This window comes from Lepidochelys olivacea (assembly GCF_965140295.1).
Source record: "Lepidochelys olivacea isolate rLepOli2 genome assembly, chromosome: 4".
Lineage (NCBI taxonomy): Eukaryota > Metazoa > Chordata > Testudines > Cheloniidae > Lepidochelys > Lepidochelys olivacea.
The window spans coordinates 35,226,119-35,248,952 of record NC_140414.1 but is presented as its reverse complement, the minus strand read 5'-3'; the positions used below and the strand labels follow the sequence as shown (position 1 = coordinate 35,248,952).

General features: G+C 42.4%; 1 protein-coding gene across 1 annotated transcript in view; it reads left to right on the top strand.

Annotated features, from left to right (window-relative positions):
* Positions 1 to 22,834, top strand: part of MANBA (mannosidase beta) — a 79,866-nt gene that overhangs the window by 36,981 nt on the left and 20,051 nt on the right. The window contains exons 7-11 of the mRNA XM_084627198.1: positions 1,502 to 1,612; positions 9,306 to 9,457; positions 11,240 to 11,357; positions 15,169 to 15,255; positions 16,072 to 16,239. Of these exons, the coding sequence (XP_084483324.1) occupies positions 1,502 to 1,612; positions 9,306 to 9,457; positions 11,240 to 11,357; positions 15,169 to 15,255; positions 16,072 to 16,239 (636 nt within the window). The remainder of the gene's footprint in view (positions 1 to 1,501; positions 1,613 to 9,305; positions 9,458 to 11,239; positions 11,358 to 15,168; positions 15,256 to 16,071; positions 16,240 to 22,834) is intronic.

The following is a 22,834-nucleotide window of genomic DNA, read 5'->3' as shown; positions in this document are numbered from 1 at the left end:
GTTTCTTGCTGTTCTGAAATTGCTTGCTTCTCTGCTTATAGATGGATATGGGTATGAGATCATTACCAACCAATAAGAAAGCTCCATTTGTGTCTAGCTTTCTAAAGCCACTCCATATTTGATGATGCATGATCCAATTTTTATGCTTCAGTTTTTATCCGTTGAATTTCCCGCTTAGTACTCAGACACTGTTGCTTAATATAATTCCAGATCATGGAAGCTGAAATAAGTGGCTATAACTTATTATGTCTGGGTATGGCTACAGCAAATCATATTACTGAGGTGCTCTTTGGCCTCGTTTTATGCAAAAAGATCCTGGCACTTCTTGCATTGACATATTCTTTGTTTGTGTGGTGCACATATTACTGCTTTCTTTCCCCAATATGTGAACTGAACTGGTGAATGCTGCTCATAGAAAGTTATAGAACTGGGCAGCTATAGTATGCAGTTGGCATGAAGATATAACTATATGAAATGGATGCTGTTAACCTTGTTCCATCTCTATTGGGAAAACAAGATGATACTAAATCACAGAGGGGAAGTTACTTTTTTTGTTTCCAGAAATTAAATCAATAAAAACTAATAATATGGAGGAAAGAGTCAAAGGCCTGAAGCCTGAGAAGGGGATGGATCCTCTTCTTTTATTTAAAAGCTCAATTTAACTGACCCAGTGAGTGCAACCAACATATGACCAGGATGATACTTGAAGAGGTGGCTGCAGGTAAATATTTAGTTTCACACACAATAGATGAGGGAGGAGGTTTTCAACGGTACAAACAGCAATTAGGCGCCTAACTCCTATTCCCATTCAGTGGGTATTATCATTATTGTTTATTATTATATTGTTATTTTATTTATTAATAATGTTTATTACAATAGTGCCTGAGGGCCAGCCAAGAATGGGGCCCCATTGTGCTAGGTGCTGTACAAACACAGAGTAGGAGACAGTCCCTGCACTGAAGAGCTTACAACTCAAATAATCCAGACAGATACAGAGTGAGGGATGGGGTAGAACACACAAGCAAGTATGAAGCGAGAATGAGGGAGGGAGAGGGTGAGGGTTGAAGCAAACAGCCGATCAGCCCAGAGCAGAGAAAGTCCAGTCCAAACCGCAAAATTCTTTGACTCTCCGGAAGTCGCTGCTCTGGCTGCTTCTGCTCTGACCAGCTGGAGTCTCTGACTGGCTCCTCTGCACTTTTCCCCCCAAGGCCATGTGTTGGTGGGGGGGGCGGGAGGGAGGAAGGGGAGAAACTTCCTGGATTCTAGTGCCCCTGTAACGGGGTGGGTCTCCCCTGTACAGTTCTGGTGCTGTGGGGAGGGGTGGCCCTGGCTGGATCCCATTTTATCCCCTTCCACCTTGGGGCCCAACTGCCATTTATGTGTTTGAAAATCTCCTACTGGATGCACAGTTGTTATTGTGAGACACATGCCTAACTTCACACAAGTTGTTCTGACCTTAGCTTCTAATAGTTTTTTTGTTTTTGTTTCCTTCCTCCTTAAGAGTGCTACAGTGCAGACTTGGTGGCCTAGTGGCCATGGAAACCAAACTGGATATGACATGACTACAACTTTCAACATGGGGGCAAGATACAAGATTGAGAAATTTTCGAAGGTACATAAATCCTCTCGATTTATATGGCATGTAGGAAGTTAATGTTAGGAAGCATCACTGAATAACCCAGTAGCTCTCAAGCAGTATTAGAAAATGTTCTGCTGGGTTGTAATTTTTTACCCAAGACCATTATTTAGAAACAGGATTTTCTGTAGCCCTAGATATAAGGTAACTAACATGCTGTCAGCTTTCACGTGTGCAAAACCTGCACTTCCAGTCTGGCTAGGGGACAACTTGCAAACTAATTTGAAATTTAAAAAAGAAAAGGTGTTATTTTTGTTTTTTAAAATTCTCATACTTAGGGGGAAAAAACAACCAACCAAACAAAAAGCTCTTTGTTTAAGCATTGTGGGATTTTGCTTGTCATCTTCAGGTGTGATAAATTATATTATGTAATGAACATGAAATTTACCATTGATGGTTTGGTAACACACATTGAAAAAAACTTGTATATGATTATATTTAATTTGTTTTTAAAAAGAGAAGTTTATTTGGAATTTCAATGTATAAAACTTTTGGGATGTGTTGTGAGGCACAAATCTGAAGTAACTTCAATTACTAGAGCACACCGAACGTATTGAAAACCCACAACTTTATGCTTCCCAGCTTTCAGAGGAAAGCAGTATCTCAAATTTGAATGTCTAAGTAGCAATTAGGTACTTTATTTTACCCAATGTAATAGATTCTGTAAAGTACCTGTTTGTAGAAGAAAGCTTTTTCATTACTTACTAGGATGTTCAGAAGATTTGGGGCATTAAAGAACCACTCACAAATCTTCAACCTATTCAAAAATTCAGACAAAATTAGACTGGGTCCTACATGCTATGAACATAAGGAAACTACTAAATAAATCTGTACATTTGCTAGATGATACTTATGTGTTTTGCACCACTGAAAGTTAGTCCAGAAGCTATTCTCCTGCAAATGCTGTTCATTGTAGTACTTACTGCTGTGAGATTGTTATACCAATAAAATAAAAACCAGCAGGATCTTATTAAAGGGGAAAAGGCAAAGTGCCACATTTATTGTGAATACAGAAAGAATCATAGTAAGCAGTTAGTTATAGCTATAACTTTCCATTCAATTTCATATTTATTCACACATTCATTCATACAAACACACGCACACAGGTTCTGCAAGGTTGTTATCCTAGTTACCAGCCTTAGAGTTGCTCATGCCAAGCCACTGGCCAGGCGGCCTGGACATGAGGAGGGAGCAGGGCCTTGTCAGATGCTCATCTGATGCTCCTGGAAGTTGGTTTGCAGAATCAGACCCCAAAGTTCTCACTTTCTAGAGTCCATTTTTATAGGAATTTCTTCCTATGCCAGTCTATGAGAATTGCTTCATCATGCTGTTGCTGAATCAATCAGCAGATGGCACGTTCCTGACGGCTCCGTGCTGCCAGATGTTATTTTGTTCTTTGGTTCTCCCATTCTTGAGGCTGTTGGGTGGTTCCAGTCTGCCTTCCGGGGGTCCTCTGGTTATTTCCACTTGACGCCTTCTTCGGCCGATGGACACTGGATTCTTAGGCTGGCACCTCCCTGATCATTCAGTTATTATCCACACCAAGCATCCATCCACATACATCCTCTATCTCTATTTTAATCACAATTGTTAACAAAGCGAGATGACTACAACAAAAGGGTGGGGAGTCTCTGGGTGTTGTTTCTGTTGTTACAGAGTATTGCTTTGAGTCTCTCTCTGTGTGAGTAGTTGTTACAAAGAATTGCTTTGAGAACAGACTCTGTCTTAGAATGTACAAACACAATTAGCAGCTTACAAGTTTCACACATAGAGGGAGAGAAACAGTATCAAAAACCAAGAGACCTCTTAATTAGAAATACCCTGGAATTTAAACTATGGGGAATCAAACTCATTTGTGATTTTAATACAGAACTTCTTTAATATGATCCAACAAGATGCCCTGTTGAAGTCACTTCTCGTTGTAGTTAACTTCCATCATGATCAGTCCTGCTAAGTGTTAACAGGATTGGGCCCAAAATTTGTGTTCAGAGTGATGAAGATAATTCATGATCAATGTTTTCAGTATAGTTCAAAATGTAGGTTTGGGGTTTTTTATGTTCAACAAGATAAACTCAGCATGGAGTTTTGGAAAGTGATTTTAGGCTTAGAAAACCGTGGTGTAGGAAATAACATCTGTATAATCTTGTGACCAAGCCACATAGTATTGGGGAAGCAAGGTGATTCCTATTGGGCAGGTGCTTCAGGAGCCCCCATGTTGATGCGTGGCAGAATGGTCACTGGGATTGACTGCGGTACATGGGACATTGTTGCTCCTTTTTAAGAAGCAAAATGCACCTCAGAATACCTGCTGAGGTGTGGCCTATAGGCTATGGCCCCTAGCCAGCGGGCGGCCCCCACATTGGGCCATATTGTACTGGCTCACAAAGTAGCTGGTCTTCCTCCCTGGCACTCTGTAAAATCCTGCCCTGCAGCTGCACAAGGAGGAAAGGCTCCATATAATCTCTTCCCATTCTAGCGCATCCCAGGAGGATTTGCTCTTATGCCATCAAGCTGGGATTTCTGCTGGGAAGGAGTAGAATAGTGGCAACATTCATCCAGAGACTCAAGAGTGGTTCTGAAGATACTAACAGGGATGGATATATTTCTAAAAATCGTAGTGAAGTTTCTAGTTTCATTCCATTGCTGCGCTTGTAAGTGAAATTAAGCTAAAGTATTTAGAAATGACTTTTCTGTACTTATTGCACATCCACTTGACTTGGGCAGGGAGAGAGACATACACACATTCGGAGTAACGTTACACCACCTTTGCAGCTCCCCTGTGTTAGGGCTGGTGCAACTCCCAAAGTAAGTTAGTGCAGCCTCCAAGGCTGTTCGGTGGCATCCTACAGCCTCCTTCTCCCTCCTTTGATATACCTTTCCTGCCCCTTCACTGAGGGCAGCATAGGGTCATCACACGAATCCTGCTCTGAGGAGAGAACCCCTCTGAGGCAGAGGAATTCCTGGATGATAGGATCTGTCTGCTTTCCAGCCTCTTTAGGCTGCAAGTATGGCATAAACAACTGAAAACATGGCCAAGAACCAGGCTCAGAGTCTTATTTTTCCTTTTCTATAATTTAAATTGTTTGGGTTGGAACTTGTTTCTCAGAAGATTGCAGAATAAAATCCTAGCCAAAAGCCAGCATAAAGACTAAGTGTTTTCTGGAATGTGGAAGTGCCTCTGTCCAGCTCTGTTGGTTATCCATAGCCTCTTTCTCCCCTCCCATGGCTCCATCAAACAACTTCTTGCCTCTTTAATTCTCTCTTTAGTCTTACTGAGACCTCTTGCCCTCCCTTCTGTGTATTTGTTTTCTGAGATCTTTCTCTTTCCCTCCTTGCACTCATTTCTGCCTCATTATCGGAGCTTTTTGTCTCCATCCTGCTGCTGTTTTTAATATTTGGGTTTTTTTAACCACCAGATTTTTAGCATCACTCCAACAGATCTTTCCTGTCTGACTGTCTAATCCATCTTGGCAGTTACACCGCATGCATCATCATAGTATTCTAGTATCTTGTGCTCATTTATTTAGGTATCCTAGCTCTAGCTCTCTCTCCTGATTTTCAGCTCTGGGCTGCTGCTTCTTCTTCCATTGTATCTTTCCCACCTCTAAATGCCCAAATCTATTCCACAAAAACAGAACATCAGCATATTCTGACTTTTTTGGTTCCTCCAGCTGATCTGATTTGCTTGACAAAGACTCAAAAGTCTTTAGCTTGTCCCATAGTCTGGTCACTGATTGATTTTGATGGTGATGCAAGCTGCTCAGTTGTGTGAGAGAAACTTTTGTTTATCATTTTATATTCAGGAAGCATAGATGTGGGAAACAACAAATTCCAGGAATGGGTAGAATATGTCAGTCCTAAGGCTAAGTTCCTCATAAAAGGAGAGCCAGAGAGAGAGACTGTGGTAGTTCTCAAGCGGCCAAGGACTTTGAGTCATCTTGTTACCCCCTTACCTCCACTGAGAAGCGGACTTACTTGTGCTTATCTGGGTGTCAGCTTCTTGACACCACCTGTCTTAGCCACCCAAACAATCTCCTCCGGGCAATGCCAACCCTTACTTTCCCTTGAAAGTTAACAATAGGTGTATCCCAGTCCTTGAGCCCCTTTGAAGTGTTCTCCTGTAGAGTCCAACCCCTTTTCCATTGAGCACTCACAGAAATACCAGGTCTGTTGTTCCCAAGGAAACAGTATACATACTAACTCAGGATCAGCACCTTGTTTAATACCACAGCACTGAGATATATAGTGGTGATAATCATACATTTATTATCAAAGATTCAAGATTTGAGAGAGAGTGAGAAAGGCTAATGGAAACAAAAGGGTCACATATGAAACAAAATTACAACAGACTAAACTTTAACTAGCTAACCTCCATTCTAAATAAGTTTATATCACCTCAAATGTCTTCTGCAGTGTTTCAACCAAGGCTTGGATTAAGATCTCGTTTTCATGAATGTAAATGCACTGCCTGTTTACTTCCTAGGATAAAGGGGTGCCTCCTTGCCTTCTACTTCTATCCAAGTTAATTGTCTGTCCTCATGGACAGTAACCCTCCCCTGCCTGCTCTCCTTGCTTGTTTTTTCCTGCTTCTTCCCTTTTGATTTCACATCCCTCTGTTGATTTGGTATGTAGATGTGCAGCCATTGTGTTGACTTACAATGCTTAATTTAAATACCAACAGAGAGACAGGTGAAAAAACATCTCTTGTCTGACAGAAAACCTGTTTGCCAACTCTGCCTTGATACAGACATTACAACACATTGTCAAAAGGAAAAGGAGTACTAGTGGCACCGTAGAGACTAACCAATTTATTTGAGCATAAGCTTTCATGAGCTACAGCTCACTTCATCGGATGCATTGTCAGTATACATACTTAACTCTTTACATAATATCTGTCCATACATTTCGCAATTATATTAATGACCAGTGTGATCCTGGCTTAAGATCTCATATGACGTTCTTAGGGGAACCAAAATATACATATCAGGTTATTCTTTAACCTTCTTGGCCAGTTGGCATTGAGGGGTTCATGAGTCACAGAGACAGATGACCTTCCCCAAAAACCATGAAGATATGGGGCTGACATTTAGTTCAGCCAGTGGTGAACTTGGCCTTCTGTACAGAGGTGGATTAAGGCAGAAACTGTGGATCTGGACCCTGGGCTTGTGGGAAACCCATGGACTCTTAAAGTTTGGATTCAAGGATCCATGAGGTAGGAGCCTGCCACGGAGTGTGTTAGGATCCATCCTGGAGACTTAGGCGCAATGGCAGTAGGGAGTCAAGAGTGCCATGAACAAGTTGGTTTGGTGTGGAGAGACCTTTGTGTAATTGGGGACTCTTTGGTCGTACTGGATCTGAGCCCCATTTAGCCTTAATCCACAGCTGCTTCTGTACAGTATTGTAGTTACTATTGTCTATTATTTGTATTGCTATAGCGTACAGGAGCTCCAGTCATGGAGCAGGAGTATGCTAGGTGCTGTACAAACACAACAAAGACTTTCCCTGCCCCAAAGAGCTTACTATTTGTATACCTATGAAACAGTCGTTTAGGATTCTGCCCCATACTGTAATATTTGGGTCAGGCTTCTGCTTCTATTTTTCCTTGTGTACATTTTGGTCGTTAGCTTGACATAGGAGGGGTCAATATGTGACAGATGATCTGTGACCACAAGTTTGGTTTGTCATACACATTGTCTGCATGAGGATAAAATTTAATCATTGCACAACTTGACTTGAGCACCAAATAGGAACCAAGGAGCGCAAAGTGCGTGTTGTTTCTTTTCTTGCCATATGAAATACTGTTGTCTCCCCCCCCCCTTCAGTATTTGTATGATTGCTAAGATTAAAGTATTTCACAAAATAAACCGTGGGCATTGTCAGTGGCCTTTTGAACTCCAGCCTGTGCTTGATTTGTGGAATTAAAATGTTTACCCCAGTTGGTAAGTATCAGTTGTATTTATTTGTGTTAAGTTGACCCCTACTGCTACATTCCTAGTATACATACTCAACCCGACATACGTCCAATACATTTCTAGAGCTTGATATCTTGAAAATGTTACAGCAAATAATAATTTAACCTTGATGGAGGTGCAGTTTAGTAATTTAAGGTTAGGCCCCGAGAACTAGGAAATCCCCAAGTTCTGACATAGACTCAATGTTTTGGTTTTGTTGGATGCAGTTCCTCAGTTACTTTTCCCTCACTTCATTTGAATTAATTTCATAATTCTCTGTCTCCTATACTGAGCAGTAGGAAGAAACACCTGTAGTGATACTTGTGTTACATGCACAAAGAGCCAACGGGGATATATTCTTTTTAATCTAGATGACTTGTATCAGAGTAAGGAAAACAACAAAGAAATAACAAGAATAAAATCTTCCTGAAAGAGAGACAGTCTCATGCAGTAACATTCTGCAGCTGAAGAGGAACCTAAAATGGCAGCTGTCTCCCAACTGTTCCTACTGTGGGTAGGGAGACACCTCTGACCTCTTCATTCAGTCACATAGCTAAGAACATAAGAACGGCCGTATTGGGTCCGGCAAAAGGTCCATCCAGCCCAGGATTGTGTCTTCTGACACAATGCCAGGTGCCACAGAGGGAATGAACAGAACAGGTAATCATCAAGTGATCCATACCCTGTCGCCCATTCTCAGCGTCTGGCAACATAACTATGTAACTGCTCACTTCCATATTGCCCCAGAAGTCTTTACTGTACAGTTGTTAGTGCAAACGAAATATTCTTCAGCACAGTGCATTTACTTAGCCCAAATAAACAGTCCCCAAAACAGTCCAGCGTTCTCTAATCCTGTTCTTCCACTTACAGGAAAAGGATTAAAAAAGCTTGCATAGTTTGTAATGCTCTATCCACAAGCACAGATCTACCAGATGTCAGGATAAAAGGGGCACTCTAATGGATGTGTGGGCCTCTGCTTGATGAGTAATTCTACATGACCGCAGTCAGGAACAGCCTTGCCTGTAGCTTTATCTAATCTAGCTGTTGTATGTCTGAGCTGGTCACCATGGTATCTTAGTGCTGAACTGCACCTATTCAAATAAAACTAAGCTGTTCAAAGGAGCTCCCCTCTCCTTTGGATAGTTGCATGGGAAAGATGTCCTTACTGGGGGAGCTGGCTTTAGTAAAAAGATGAGTCTCACATTTTGATCTGAGTGGTCAGGCTTGGGCGTAGTATCATCTTGTCTGGCAAAGAATTCCACAGCTAGGCTCCTGCAGTCTCCTTCCATAAGAAGAGGAAGTGTGGGTAAAATACAGTTAATGTTTAATCTAATGCAGCCTCTGGATTTCTCTCACTGATCTCAAACAGGCCATATGCACGTCTGCTGCAGCATGAGCAGTTTGCACACATATGCGCGCACACTCTCTCTCTCTCAATAAGCCAGAAACTTTAGGCAATTTTCTGTTTCAAGCTCCTGTTAAAATGAAAGGAAGTTGATATTGTGCATAGATGGTTTAGCAAAACGTGCACAATGGTTTCATTTGAAAGACCTGTACTGTTATACTTTACCTATTTTAGAAATAGCTTGATAGTGTACTAACAAACAAAAGATGTAACGGACAATTCCTGAAGGTTAGGTTTTTAGATTGCTTTCTTTATATTTTTCATATAAAGCATGTTACTGCTTTAAAAATGCACAAGTTTCAATTCTCCACAGGCTTATTTTCGAACAGTGGAATTGGTTGAGGAGCCTATACCTGGTTCACGAGGCCTGAGTTTCTACTTCAGGATCAATGGACTCCCCATCTTCATTAAGGGATCCAATTGGATTCCAGCAGATTCTTTCCAAGACAGAGTTTCCTCTGATATGTAAGTCATAATAAATATTCTTTAGATATTGAGTACTAAGAGCCAGATTCTGCCCCTCCTTATTCATGATGAATAGCACTCACTCTGTGAGCAGTCCCATTGACATCAACAGTGGAACTATCTTCAGTGGAGAGTTCTATTCAGTGCGAGTAAGGGGAGTAGAAATCAGGTCAATAAAGGGGAAGAGATTTGGCTCTTGCACAAAGGTAGTGTTCTGATGTTGTTGATGGATGAGTTCAGGGAGCCTGGGTGGTATTGGTAATCCTCAGAGCCTGATTCTGCTACCCTCAGTTAGTTAGGAGTGGGACTACTTGTAGGGTAAGGTGTCTACTCAGAGTGACGAGGTTGGCAGAATTAGGCCCAACATGATTTATAAATGTCATTCAGGGTGCTGTAATGCATCTGTTAGTTTTTTCACTCTTTCTCAACATGCGAATATATGAGAGAAAAAAGACTCCGAGATATGTTTCAGAAATGGTTGGAAATTATTAAAATTCAAGGTAATATGTATATAAAACAAGGTAAAATCTAAAGGGAAAAGAAGATAACAAATCAAAGGAGCTACTTGGATAAATATAGTGTTTAATTTTTTTTTTAATAAAACATTTTTTAAGGGTGTGTCAAGGTTCCTTCCCCACTCTGAACTCTAGGGTACAGATGTGGGGACCTGCATGAAAACCTCCTAATCTTACTTTTACCAGCTTAGGTTAAAACTTCCCCAAGGTACAAACTATTTTACCCTTTGCCCTTGGACTTTCACTGCCACCACCAAACGTTTAACCGGTTACTGGGAAAGAGTTGTTTGGAATCATCTTTCCCCCCAAAATCCTCACCAAAACCTTGCACCCCCCTTCCTGAGGAAGGTTTGGTAAAAATCCTCACCAATTTGCATAGGTGACCACAGACCCAAACCCTTGGATCTTAAGAACAATAAAAAAAGCATTCAGTTTCTTAAAAGAATTTTAATAGAAGAAAAGTAAAAAGAATCACCTCTGTAAAATCAGGATGGTAAATACCTTACAGGGTAATTAGACTCAAAACATAGAGAATCCCTCTAGGCAAAACCTTAAGTTACAAAAAGACGCAAAAACAGGAATATCCATTCCATTCAGCACCGCTTATTTCCTCAGCCATTTAAAGAAATCATAATCTAACGCATATCTAGCTAGATTATTTACTAAGTTCTATGACTCCATTCCTGTTCTGTTCCTGGCAAAAGCATCACACAGACAGACAGACCCTTTGTTTCTCCCTCCCCCCAGCTTTTAAAAGTATCTTGTCTCCTCATTGGTCATTTTGCTCAGGTGCCAGCAAAGTTATCCTAGCTTCTTAACCTTTTACAGGTGAAAGGGTTTTTCCTCTGGCCAGGATGGATTTAAAGGTGTTTACCCTTCCCTTTATATTTATGACAGGGTGTTTGACTCTTTTCTGGGATAGAACCTTAAGACCCAGTCCTGCAAACACTTGTTACTGAGTGTAGTACTTACTACCATGAGTAATCCCACTGGTTTGGTAGCAGGATTGAGCCCTTTTATTTGCAAGAATTTAGCTTTGGGAGTGAAGTGAACATTTATACAGATTTCTAGGGTGTCAGAATAGTCTTTCTGTCAAAGTGACTAGTCTTGGCCTGTCAGCTAATGATATACATAAATTGGATATATATATATTTTTAAGAAAAAGGATAAGAGCCTGTGTAGGTTTCTCCTGGCTATCTAGTTTAGGGAGGGTGTAATTCCATATAACTGTTAGCTCTCCTGATTTAATTCTCTTTGTATTGAACAGGTTAAAGCTCATCTTGCAGTCCACAGTTGATGCTAACATGAATGCACTTCGTGTATGGGGAGGAGGAGTATATGAGCAAGATGAATTCTATGATATCTGCGATGAACTAGGAATAATGGTAAAAAATAAACAAGACAACTCAGCTCCTGTATTCCAAATTGACAAGAAAATAACAAATAGAAAATACTGGTGTGTAAGCAAGGCAGCTGAGTTAATAGTGGTACAGTAATCTGGGCTAAATTTTCAAAAGGAACTAATGATTTCTGGATATTCACCTTGAAACAATATAGGGGCCTCATTTTCATAGGACAGGTGCTCTGAAAATCAGGGTCCTTTAAGGTCTCACAAGTTGAGTACCCAAAAGTTAAAAACTTAACCTGTTAACGTTTGAATTTCCTTTTGCATGTGCATGTCTGCACAGGTGCACTCTAACGTCTCGACCTTAACATTAAATTTATCTTGCATGTTGTTCTTTAGTTTCTCTTGTTTGTTTGTTTTGTTTAAAGAAAACTGGAGAGGAAAAAAAAGAGGGGAAGGTCATAGGCCATGGGCAGTAAGTGTCTGCTTATAGGTACAGTTATCCTACCTTAGGCCATGTACAGAATATTACTGCTGTTGTTGTGCACCAGAAATGTGTATAACAACACAGTTGCAAAGTTAACAACTGTCACCTTGCCCGTTAGCAGGAATTGAATTTAAGACCTCCACAGCTGAAAGCATGAACCACTTGAGCATGAGCCTGTGGTGAAGGGTGCTCAGAGCTGTCACAAAACTCCCCAAACAACACCTAACCAAAACAAAGTACTGCAATGCTCGTGCAATTCTTTCTCCAGAAGAGAAGATAAGAACTACACATGACAGGCGTTAGTCATGTTGATTGATGAACTGCTGGAAGACGCTCAGATACTACAGTGATGAGTGCCGTATAAGAACCTGTATCAAATAGAATCCTCTGTGGATTGGGTACAAAGGATGACTTGTCACATTCATGAAACAGTGGGCTACACAAACACACGATTTTAAATATTTATAACTTTTCCCCCCTCAAATGTGGCTTACTTTGGCTTTTTTTTTGTTCCGCGTGGAGATTGTGGGACCTTTTACTCATTCTGATTACTTACTCATGTGAGAGTAGCACTGCTGAAACCTGTGGGAGTACATGAATAAGTTCTCAACAGTGTGAGCACGGCCTGCACAATCAGAATTAACTACCCTGCTTATAGTTCCAGCTATTTTTGAATAATCCCATCAACTATTAAGGTAGTTGCGCTTTCTCTTCTGTAAAAAAAAAAAATGTATTTCTGTTAAAAAAAAAAAAAAAATCCTCTTAATCTCAAAACAGCTGAAGAGATTTAATTCAGGCTTTCCAAAAACTTTCAACTTTGGCCTGAGACCAAGCATGGAAAATTTCAGCCCAAAAGGAATATTTTGGGGAAAGCTGTAAGTCAGTTTAAACGTGACTGTAGTGGGAAAACCTGGTGCAAACACTACGGTGAAACTAGGTCCATAGCTCCAATTTACAAGACTGTAAATACACATCAGTGGTTTTTGATGAAACCGAGTATGTGAGTGAAGCTTGAGTTGTGTTTGTTGTTAGAATCTTGAGAAGTGTGCCTACATCTACCATTCAGCATAACACACGGGAAAATGGGACAGTATGATTTTCGCAAGAGAAACATTACATTAGCATTGTATATGACAGGGTTTTCTTCCCTCTGTTTATGTATATGTCCATGCGTAAACATTCTCTCTGAGATTTGCCTGTACAAGAGAGAAAATTCTTAGATATTCCTTACACTGAGTCCAAATTATTGGAACTTGGTGCCTAAAACTGGGCACCTAAATCTATTTTGGTCACCTAAACAAGGGCTCTGATTTTCAGTGCTTCTGAGCTCCTACAGTTCTCTTTGATTTGTAGGTACTCTAACCTAAATAGGCCATTTAGCTCCGTGCCCAGGCAGAACTCGCTGGCCTTATTTAGTAACCTAAATATTGATGTAAGTACCTAAAATTAGGTCATCATTCTGAAAAAATTGAACTTTGATTTTAAAGAGAGGCTTCTCTGAAAATAAACCAAGAAATTTTTTAATATTGATGAATATGAATCTTCTACTTAACTTGCCTCTCTTGCTATCTTATAAAGAGTTGGAAAATGATTCAAAGTCAAGTCATGTAATGGGATAATATCTCAAGGAAAAAGGAAGTAACAATTCACTGGAGCTAGTATGCTAAATACCATCTTAGATACTTTTGAGACATGCCTTTATAAAGGGTGTTTGTCTCTACACAGTCTCCGATGGAGCCTGCACAGGTTTGTATTTTTTTTATTAGGCATGATTGTGCACTGATTTTTGCACTTTTTTCCATTGTAAAGCTTCCGTGATTTTGCATTTATTAATGGATTTTTTAAAAATTGTTTTCAGATCTTTTAGGAAAGACCCACTGAATCATTCACGGAAGGGCATCCTTTCACTGCTGGAAGTGCTTAGCTGGCTCTCCTCTTTCTGCCTGGCATCTTGTCTGGAAAGGTGAGACACCATGTAGGGAGCAAGGCTTTTCCAGCAGCGATGTTTCTGTGACAACATTCTTCAGTAGGTCTTTGCCTTAGTAACCTGAAAATGAAAATACAGGATCTATTAGGAATCTCAAAATCATGGAAACTTTAAAAGGAAAACAGGTTGAAATGGATATCTGACTCATTGGACCAAAATATGTTCAGTTTTTTTGGAATTCCTTTTTTTGAGACATGAATGAAACAGCTTATTTGGATCAGGAGACTATGAAATTACAAGTGATGAATTCAATCAATGTGTAATTGATATTGGTTCATTTTCATTTTTGCTGTTAATCATTAAAATGATGTTAAAATAGTTTAGGGAGTTTCTTATTTTTTTTAAGTTGTCATGGAGATATCTGCAGGATGTAAACATCAAGGAGGGAGAGAAATTGTCTGGGGTAGCCCAAGAAGGTAGAATTCATTGTATTAAAAATAAGCAAAGAAAAACTTACTTTGAATATCAGGAAAACATTTCTGATTATGGTATCTGTGGAGTAGATTGTCAAGAAAAAGTAGTGAGTTGAGTCAGTTGAAACTGGACTGGACAGAACATTACAAAATATATTGTATGGAATAATCTTGCACTGGTTGTAAGGGAATATAGATAGATTAGGTGACATAAAGGCTTTTCTCAACATTTTGTCATTGACCTTAGAGGTTTCTTGCAAGATATATCTATTTATCCAGGCTTTCTCTGAAGAGATACATTGAGTTATGGGAGGGTCTGGGTTTTTCCCCAACTCTGATGGATGGGAGATATCACTTCTTTTCTCTCAGTGTTAATTTAAGTTGATCTCGTGTTTTATGTGTTGTGTTGGGAAGCATGTCTGGAGTGTTACAGTAGCTGTACTTTAAATCATAACAAAATTAAATAAACTCATCAGTGTAATGACTTTCTTCTGCTAATAGCTAATGGGGATTTGTTGCTCTACTCATGGGTATATGCAAAACACGCTGTAAAAGCCATAAGAACTTCATTCACTTATGGACAGAGTCTTCCATCTTCACTCATATTGAGTAAAATATGGCTTCCAAGTATTCTTATTGGGAGCAGTGGAGCTACTTGCAAACCATGGGTAAGGTGGAAGAATCTAGATCATAATGATGAAGAAATGGCTTAAAACATTAAAATTGAGGAAATCAACTCTGGGGGTGTATGTGCACATGAAAGTTGAGCTCATCTGGGGTGTATCTGTTTTGGTGACACCTCCAGTATTCATGTACAGTGAGTAAGTTAAAAATTTCTACATCATCTGCTGTTTAAGACAAATAATTCCATCTGAACTGAAGTCCATGTGAACTGAAAATCATTCACTAAGTGTAGAAAAATATTTGCTGACAGGTTTTTTATTTCCTTTTTCTTGCTCTGTAGATTTGGCAGGATTTTATGTTTGCATGTGCCCTTTACCCAACTGACCAGAACTACTTAGAATCAGTAAGAGCAGAAGTTACTCATCAGGTATGTTGTTCAGTAGTGTCAAGGACCCATATTTCAGTATGCTTGTATTGACTGTTTCATTTCTGTTGTTCATTGTTTGACATGAGTTTCTTTAAAGACTGCAGTCTATTGTGCACTCAAGTAACAAACACACACACAAGCAAGAAAACGGAGTGAGCCTGTAGAAAAGCAAGGGAGAACATGGTGGGCAGAGGAATGTAGAAGTCATCCTAGGGGTAACATGGGGTCTCCCTGTCCTGTCTTCCTACTCTAATCTCACCTCTACTTGTACATGTTTTAGAAGAAGAGGAGATTATATATTTTGCTGGCCTGGGCTGTGTATCATTTCATTATTAATTTTTTTTAAATCTATTTTTCTGGCCAGGCAGGGAAGTTGTTTTTTTGCAGGTTGAAAAAAGTGTTGTGTTATATGCCTTGTGGAAAAGTAAAGATGAAAACATTAAATATTTTGTTCTTTTATAGTCTACCAAAAATGTGAATTTCCAGTAGTTTCAAAGATGTACAAATTTAGGACTTGGTTCTGCAAACTGATGAGTAACTTTATTCATGTGAGTATTCCCTTTGAAGTCTGTATGATTACTCATGGAGTAAAGTTACTGACATGTCAATTTGCAGCATTGGTTCCTTATTCCCTTGGCTGCAATGGTACTGTATCCTTTGCAATCTTTCATATTTCTTGTCATTGAGATCACTTCAGCAAGTGTAGAAACCAGCCAGTATTGTTTGAACTCTGTGCAACTTGCATAAACTTTACAAGATATCCAGTTAAAGGGAAGTAATTGAATTTTAATTTAGAAACTGTGACTTCTATTTCAGGTAAAGAGATTAAAATCTCACCCATGCATCATTTTATGGAGTGGAAACAATGAAAATGAGGCAGCAGTTGCAGGCAACTGGTTCTCCATACCACATGCTGAGATGAAAGTTTATTTCAAAGACTATGTGACACTTTATGTGAAGAACATCCGAGAAATTGTTCTTGCTGTAAGTGAAATTTTCAGGGGCATAGCGCCCGCCCCCAAATTGTCTTGCAAAAGGTTTTAAAGTCTGCAATTTGGGCCAAATTTCCTTGAGTTGTTTAAGGGAACAGATTTACAGAAGCAGTGTGGACATGCCGACAACAATACGTAAAAACCATGGTGAAGACTGCTGTGATTGTGTTTTACAGATTCTCATTGCAGTTTTTGCAGCTTTTCTCCTTGTTCTGGAAGTTTTAGAGCTTTGCTTGATGTCATACAGTGATACCTGCTTGTAATGAAGTTATTTACAGTGAAATTCTGCTTAGAATGGAGTGTATTGAAAATCACAAATTGCTGGACTTTCACTTCTTGTGGGTTATATAAGGACACAGAATGCAAAGATGAGACCTGTCATTTGCCACCAGTGCCCACTGATGCAGCTCCACTGACTGTGGTAGGAACATAAAGCAGGTTTAGAGGACATGCTGGTAAAAAGGCCTGCAGCCCATGTACAGTCTTTCTGGCACCAGTAGAGTTACATGTGATACAAGACTTGCCTAAAATTCTCAGTGTGGATGCAACAGTAGTGAAACTCACTCCATTTTAATCAGGTTCCACTGCAGTAATTCCAGATTAAATGCTGCATTCCAAAGGGATGATCAAATCCTACTTTACCTTTGTTTTGGCTGATCAGAGGATGAGAGAGAAGACTGATGAAAAAGAAAACATGTTAGAGGGAAAAGGATGAGTAAGAATTCCTCTCTCCCAGTCTTGCTGCAGCAACTCTCAGTAGGAGATGGAGTCAAGCTGGTTTACCTATTCCCTTCTTGGAGTGAAGGCATGGCCTTCCGGAGAGGTCCCCTCAGCATCTGGCAGTGCCTCCTACAATTGAAGGGGTAGGAGGGAACCTGCCACCACTTGTGGTGAAGAGCTCTCTCTCTTCTTGCAATGAAACGCCACTGTTTTTGACTTCAGAGAGAGAGTAGACTGAAAGTTGCCTCTGTGACACCAATAAAGAATAAGTTGCTCTACATGGCATTTCATTCCTGAATAGCTATGCAGAGAGTAATGCCTGAACCACAGATGAATGCTTTGATCTCTCTAGCTAGCTAAAATACAGAGTATGCAGTACAGAGATATGCAAAGTGAAACTGACATTCTGCCAGTTAAAACATTTCTCCTCTACCAAGAAATATTAATTTTCTACCCTGCAGTAGCTACCCCCTTATCCCTGTTGCTTCATGGCTCACAGGCTACTTTAGAATACGATGATTTTGGACTAAACTGGTTTTACTGGCTATGCTGAAATTACAGTAGATGCATACCACCATCAATTTACGTGCATCAACCCAGGCAATCAAAGTGTAATCTAAAAACAATATAGATGTTGTCATTAGTGATTGCATGCTACTGGCTTTAAGGAGCTTGTAGGGCCATTCTAGTCCTGGAAATTTAAGGGTACAGGAAAACCATGAGGGGGAAACTGATAAAAGGGGAAGCTTTGAGAGAAACTGCTCAATAAGGGTGAAGCGACTGATAAACCAAAATGGCTGATGTAATATACTCGACAAATTTCTGCATTAAAGCTTAAATCTAACAAGTTCGTATTGACAACATTGCTAATATATTAACACAACTATGTTTTACAATTACTGTCAATATTAATCTAAATTGTAATATGGACTCAAGAACAACATAGTCCTGATTAGTGTCTTAGCCAAAAATAGTTCTTTGCTCAAAGTGGATTCATTTGTTGTTTGTTAATAACAATAACATAGAGTACTGAGACACTTCACAAAATATGTGATAGATGTGTCACTGTCCTGGAGAACTTATACAATCTAACTCTAACAAATGTGATTTGTCTTGTAATTAAAATTTCTATCTACTGTAAATGCTATTATTATTTTAGTATCAACACATTTAACAGGAATACAAAGGTATGTATTTTAGTTATCATTTTGGGCATAATTCTCCAGTAAGCTACACATGGAAAAATACACACACCATTGTGTACCTGTATTTGTAGGTTCTTCTTTGAGTGCTTGTTCATGTCAATTCCAAACAGGTGTGTGTGCACGCATGCACAGCAGCCAGAAGATTTTTCTCATAGCAGCATCCGTCGGGTTGGCCTGGGCACCCCCTGCAGTCACACCTTAATGGCGCTCAATATAGAGCCTTGCCGACCCGCCACCCCCTCAGTTCCTTCTTACCGCCAGTGACAGTTAACTGGAACGTCCCATAGCTCTTGCTTTATCAAGCATCTCTATCTGTGTCATTTGTTTATAGTTCTTCTGTAGTTAATAGTTGTTTAGAGTTTGTTGGGGGTTCTCCCTCCGACTCCCCGGAGCTGTGGTGTGCCATTGTCCCCGGGGTTCAAAAAGTGTGAGGTCTGCGCCAAGTGCATATCAAAAAATGACCCATGAGTTCCGCCCCAGAACTTTGAAAGAGAGAACTGCAGCTCAGAGTTCTGCTTATGGAGGCAGCTCTTTGCCCCATTCAGACCTGGGATCTGGGATTCTGCACCCAGCACCTCCTCCTGGCACCATCATCCTGGGAACAGGTGCTAAGGAAGGACTCTTCGCGAGATGCTCGGCACCGTCATGGCTCTTCTCACGTCCATTTGGTGGGTAGGCACCGGTCTCAATCGCCGGTGCCTCAGAAGAAAAAGAAGCCGGAGGCAGCTCAGGACTTATTGTGCCTCACAGTGCCGTTCTCACCTCCAAAGAGGGATGAACCGCCGGCACTGGCAGCACCGGCCCACCCCACAGTACATTCAAGAGGGAAGCCGGCCATGCTGGCTTGCCTTCTACACAGCACCCCCCGTGCCAGGAGCTCTGGAATGAGAGCCCAGTCATTCCTCTAGTTCTCAACACTCTGCGCCTCGCAGCCCAGCTCCTCTGTGGTCTTCATTTTCGAAAACCTCGGAGTCAGAGTCCGACTCCTATCGCTCTGGCAGAAGTAGGAGCAGGAGATCCAGGTCGCGTCAAGGGAGACGAGCCTACCTGGCACTGTGGCCTCCACAGTGGCAAAACCTGACGCAGTGGCCCTTCTGGACGCCCTGGGCCTTCCATCAAAGCCAGGGACGAAGCCAGGGATCGCACTCAGCAGCAACATTGGTAGCTTCTGCTACCTTCGTACCACCTTCTGCAGCTTTGGTGCTCTCCGACACACTGCGGCCAGCTACTGAGGTGCCGCCGCTTACATCGACGCCATCGGCTGTGGCATCATCGCCAGACTCATTGGTACCGGCACCGACATCTGCACTAGCACCAACAGCAATGCCAACAGCGCCACCTACAGCCCTGGCGTAGGTATCTTCTGTCCCAGCACCGAGGGGCACAGCACCGTCCGGGTCACCACCATCCCGGGATCCCCAGGACTCACGGGACTCCTTGGGCGCTGATGGGAGGGAACAGCTGCCCTTTACGAGGGCTTCTTCCTCTTTCTTGCTAGATGAGGCACTGGCAGGCACCACTATAGCTCCAGGCTTGGAGGACAGCAGGGTGTTGCAGCAATTGCTGCGGCGAGTTGCCCAGGGCCTGGGTATTCAGGCAGAGGAGGTAGTGGAGGATGCGGATCCCACGGTGGATATCCTCCCGCCCTCTGGACTGCACACATTGGTCTGCCTCTTATCAAGACCATATTGGACACGATCAAAACTTCATTGCCACCCACAGCTAAGTGCAATGAAAGGTGCTACTTTGTGCCATCTAAGGGCTATGAGCATCTGTACTCACATCCACCGCCTGATTCCCTTGTCGTGGACGCTGCCAACCAGTGTGAGCAGCAAAGCTACCAGGGACCCTCCCTTAAGAACAGGGAGGTGAAAAGACTCGACCTTTTCGGAGAAAGGTCTATTCTATGGGCGGGTTGTAGCTCCACATTTCAAATCAGCAACTACTGAATAACACATGTGGGGTAATGGCAAAATTTGCAGAGCTGCTGCCGCAAGATTCCCATGCCGAGTTCTTGGCCTTGGTTGAGGAAGGTAAGCTCATTTCCTGAGCTTTCCTGCAGGCTGTGCTGGACAGAGCTGATGTGCCCACGAGGGCTGATGGCTACAGGTGTGGCCATGAGAAGGGGCTCCTGGCTTCAGGTCTCTGGTCTCTCTTACAAGGTCCAGCAGACCATACAGGACCTTCCCTTTGAGGGTGTGACTCTGTTTTCCGGAAGGATGGATAAAAGGCTTCATAGCCTAAAGGACTCGAGCCACCCTCAAGTTGTTGGGCCTTCACACCCGTGCCACACAGCGGTTCTACCAACAACAGAACAACTCGCTCCTATCTCTAGGGGCAGTGGAAAAGATTCCTCAGAAGCAGAAGGGCGTTCCCGGTATTTCCCATCCTAGACCTGCGGGAGCTCAACAACTTCATGAAGAAACTCAAGTTCCGCATGGTCTCTTTGGCCTCCATCATCCCATCATTGGATCCAGGGGACTGGTACGCCACCCTTGACTTGAAGAACACATACTTTCACATAGCAATCACACTGCCCCATCTCAGGTTTGTGGTGAGCAAAAACCACTAGCAGTTCACAGTCCTCCCGTTTGGCCTGTCAGCGGCACCTCGAGTGTCTACCAAGTGCATGGCAGTTGTGGCCGCATTCCTGCACAGGTGGCAGGTACAGGTGTTCCCATACTTCGATGACTGGCTCATCAAGGGCCACTCCAAGACTCAAGTGGAGGCACAAGTCGACTTCATAAGAGCGACGTTTGACAAACTGGGCCTCCTTCTGAACAACGGGAAATCAACGCTGTCCCTGATTCAGCGGATAGAGTTTATAGGGGCAATACTGGACTCGACTTAAGCCAGGGCATACCTCCCAGAAGTGAAGTTCCAGGCCCTGGGTGACATCATTCGAGGTCTCAGGTATTTCCCCATCACCACAGCTAGGAATTGCCTGAAACTTCTACGACACATCGCTGTTTGTACCTATGTGGTGCAGCATGCCAGACTCAGACTTCAACCTCTTCAGTCATGGCTAGTGTCGGTGTATCGGCCAGGCCGGGACAGCTTGGACGGGATTGTGACCCTGTCTCACCAGGTCCTCAACTCCTTCCTGTGGTGGTTCGATCCACAGGTACTATGTCCAGGGGTCCCCTTCACCAGCCCTCAGCCGTCTCTCTCGCTAGCGACGGATGCACTGGGCTGGGGAGCACATCTGGGAGTCCTCAGGACTCAAGGCCTCTGGTCTTGGGCAGAGCTCACTCTCCACATCAATGTCAGAGAGCTGAGACTTTCCGAACCTACTTATCAGGGAAATGTGTATCAGTAATGACAGACAACACCACGGTGATATTCTGTATCAACAAACAGGGGTGCATGCTCCACTCCCCTGTGCCAGGAAGCACTCATGTGGGACTTCTGCGTAGAGCCTTCAATACACCTTCAAGCATCGTACCTCCCCAGGATATTGAACAAGTTGGTGGACTATCTCAGCAGGTCATTCCACGGGCACAAGGGGTCCTTACGCCCAGACATTGCGAACTCAATCTTCCAACAGTGGGGATTTCCCCAGATAAACCTGTTCGCCAAACAACGCAACAGGAAGTGTCTGCAATGTTTCTCCTTCCTGAATCGCAGTCTGGGCTCCATCACAGATGCATTCCTCCTCCCATGGGGAGACCATCTCCTTTACATGTTTCCGCCTATTCTGCTCGTTCACAAGGTACTCCTCAAAATGTGACGGGAACGAGCTTCAGTGATACTGATAGCTCCAGGTTGGCCTCGCCAGCACTGTTACACATGGCTTCTGGAAATGTCTGTGGAAGCCCCAGTTACCTTGCTGCTCTTCCCGGACTTATTGACCCAGGGTCATGGTGGTCTCCAGCACCCGAACCTCAAGTACCTGCACCTCATGGCATGGAAGCTCCATGGCTGAACCCAATAGAGGTCTCCTGTTCAGACCTGGTCAAACAAGTCCTCCTTTGCAATAGAAAGCCCTCCACCAGGGCTACCTACCTTGCCAAGTGGAAGAGATTCGCAATCTGATCAGCGCAACACGGTTCGTCACCCGTGCTCGCCTCTTTACTGCTTATATTGGACTATCTTGTCCACCTCAAGCAGCAGGGGCTGTCCATGTCGTCACTAAGGGTTTGGCCACCAAAATGTGTTGTTCATGTCCATTCCAATATCCACCCTCCTACTCCTCTGTCAGAGTCACTGGCAAGAAGGAACTGAGGGGGTGGCGGGTTGGATGGGCTCTATGTTGAGCGCCACGAAGGCGCGACTCCAAGGGGCACCCAGGCTGACCTGACAGATGCTGCTATGGGAAAAATCTTCCGTCTGCCATACACATACCTGATTGGAATGGACATGAACAACGCATCTTGAAGAACAGCAGTTACGAGAAGGTAAGTAATCATTTTTTTCTAGGTTTCTATCATTTCTATGATCATGTGCACAAACTGTGTTACTGTGCATGCAGATGGCTTAGGGAAATGCTTCTGGTAGGCGTCTTATGTCACCTGATTTGACTGCACAGTGTCTCCAATCCAGTAAAGCACTGAAGTGTCTGCTTCACTTTAAGCATATAGATGGATAGATTTTTAAGGCCAGAAGAAACCATTACGATCTTCTGTCTGAACTCCTATGGCATAACACAAGCCATAGAATTTC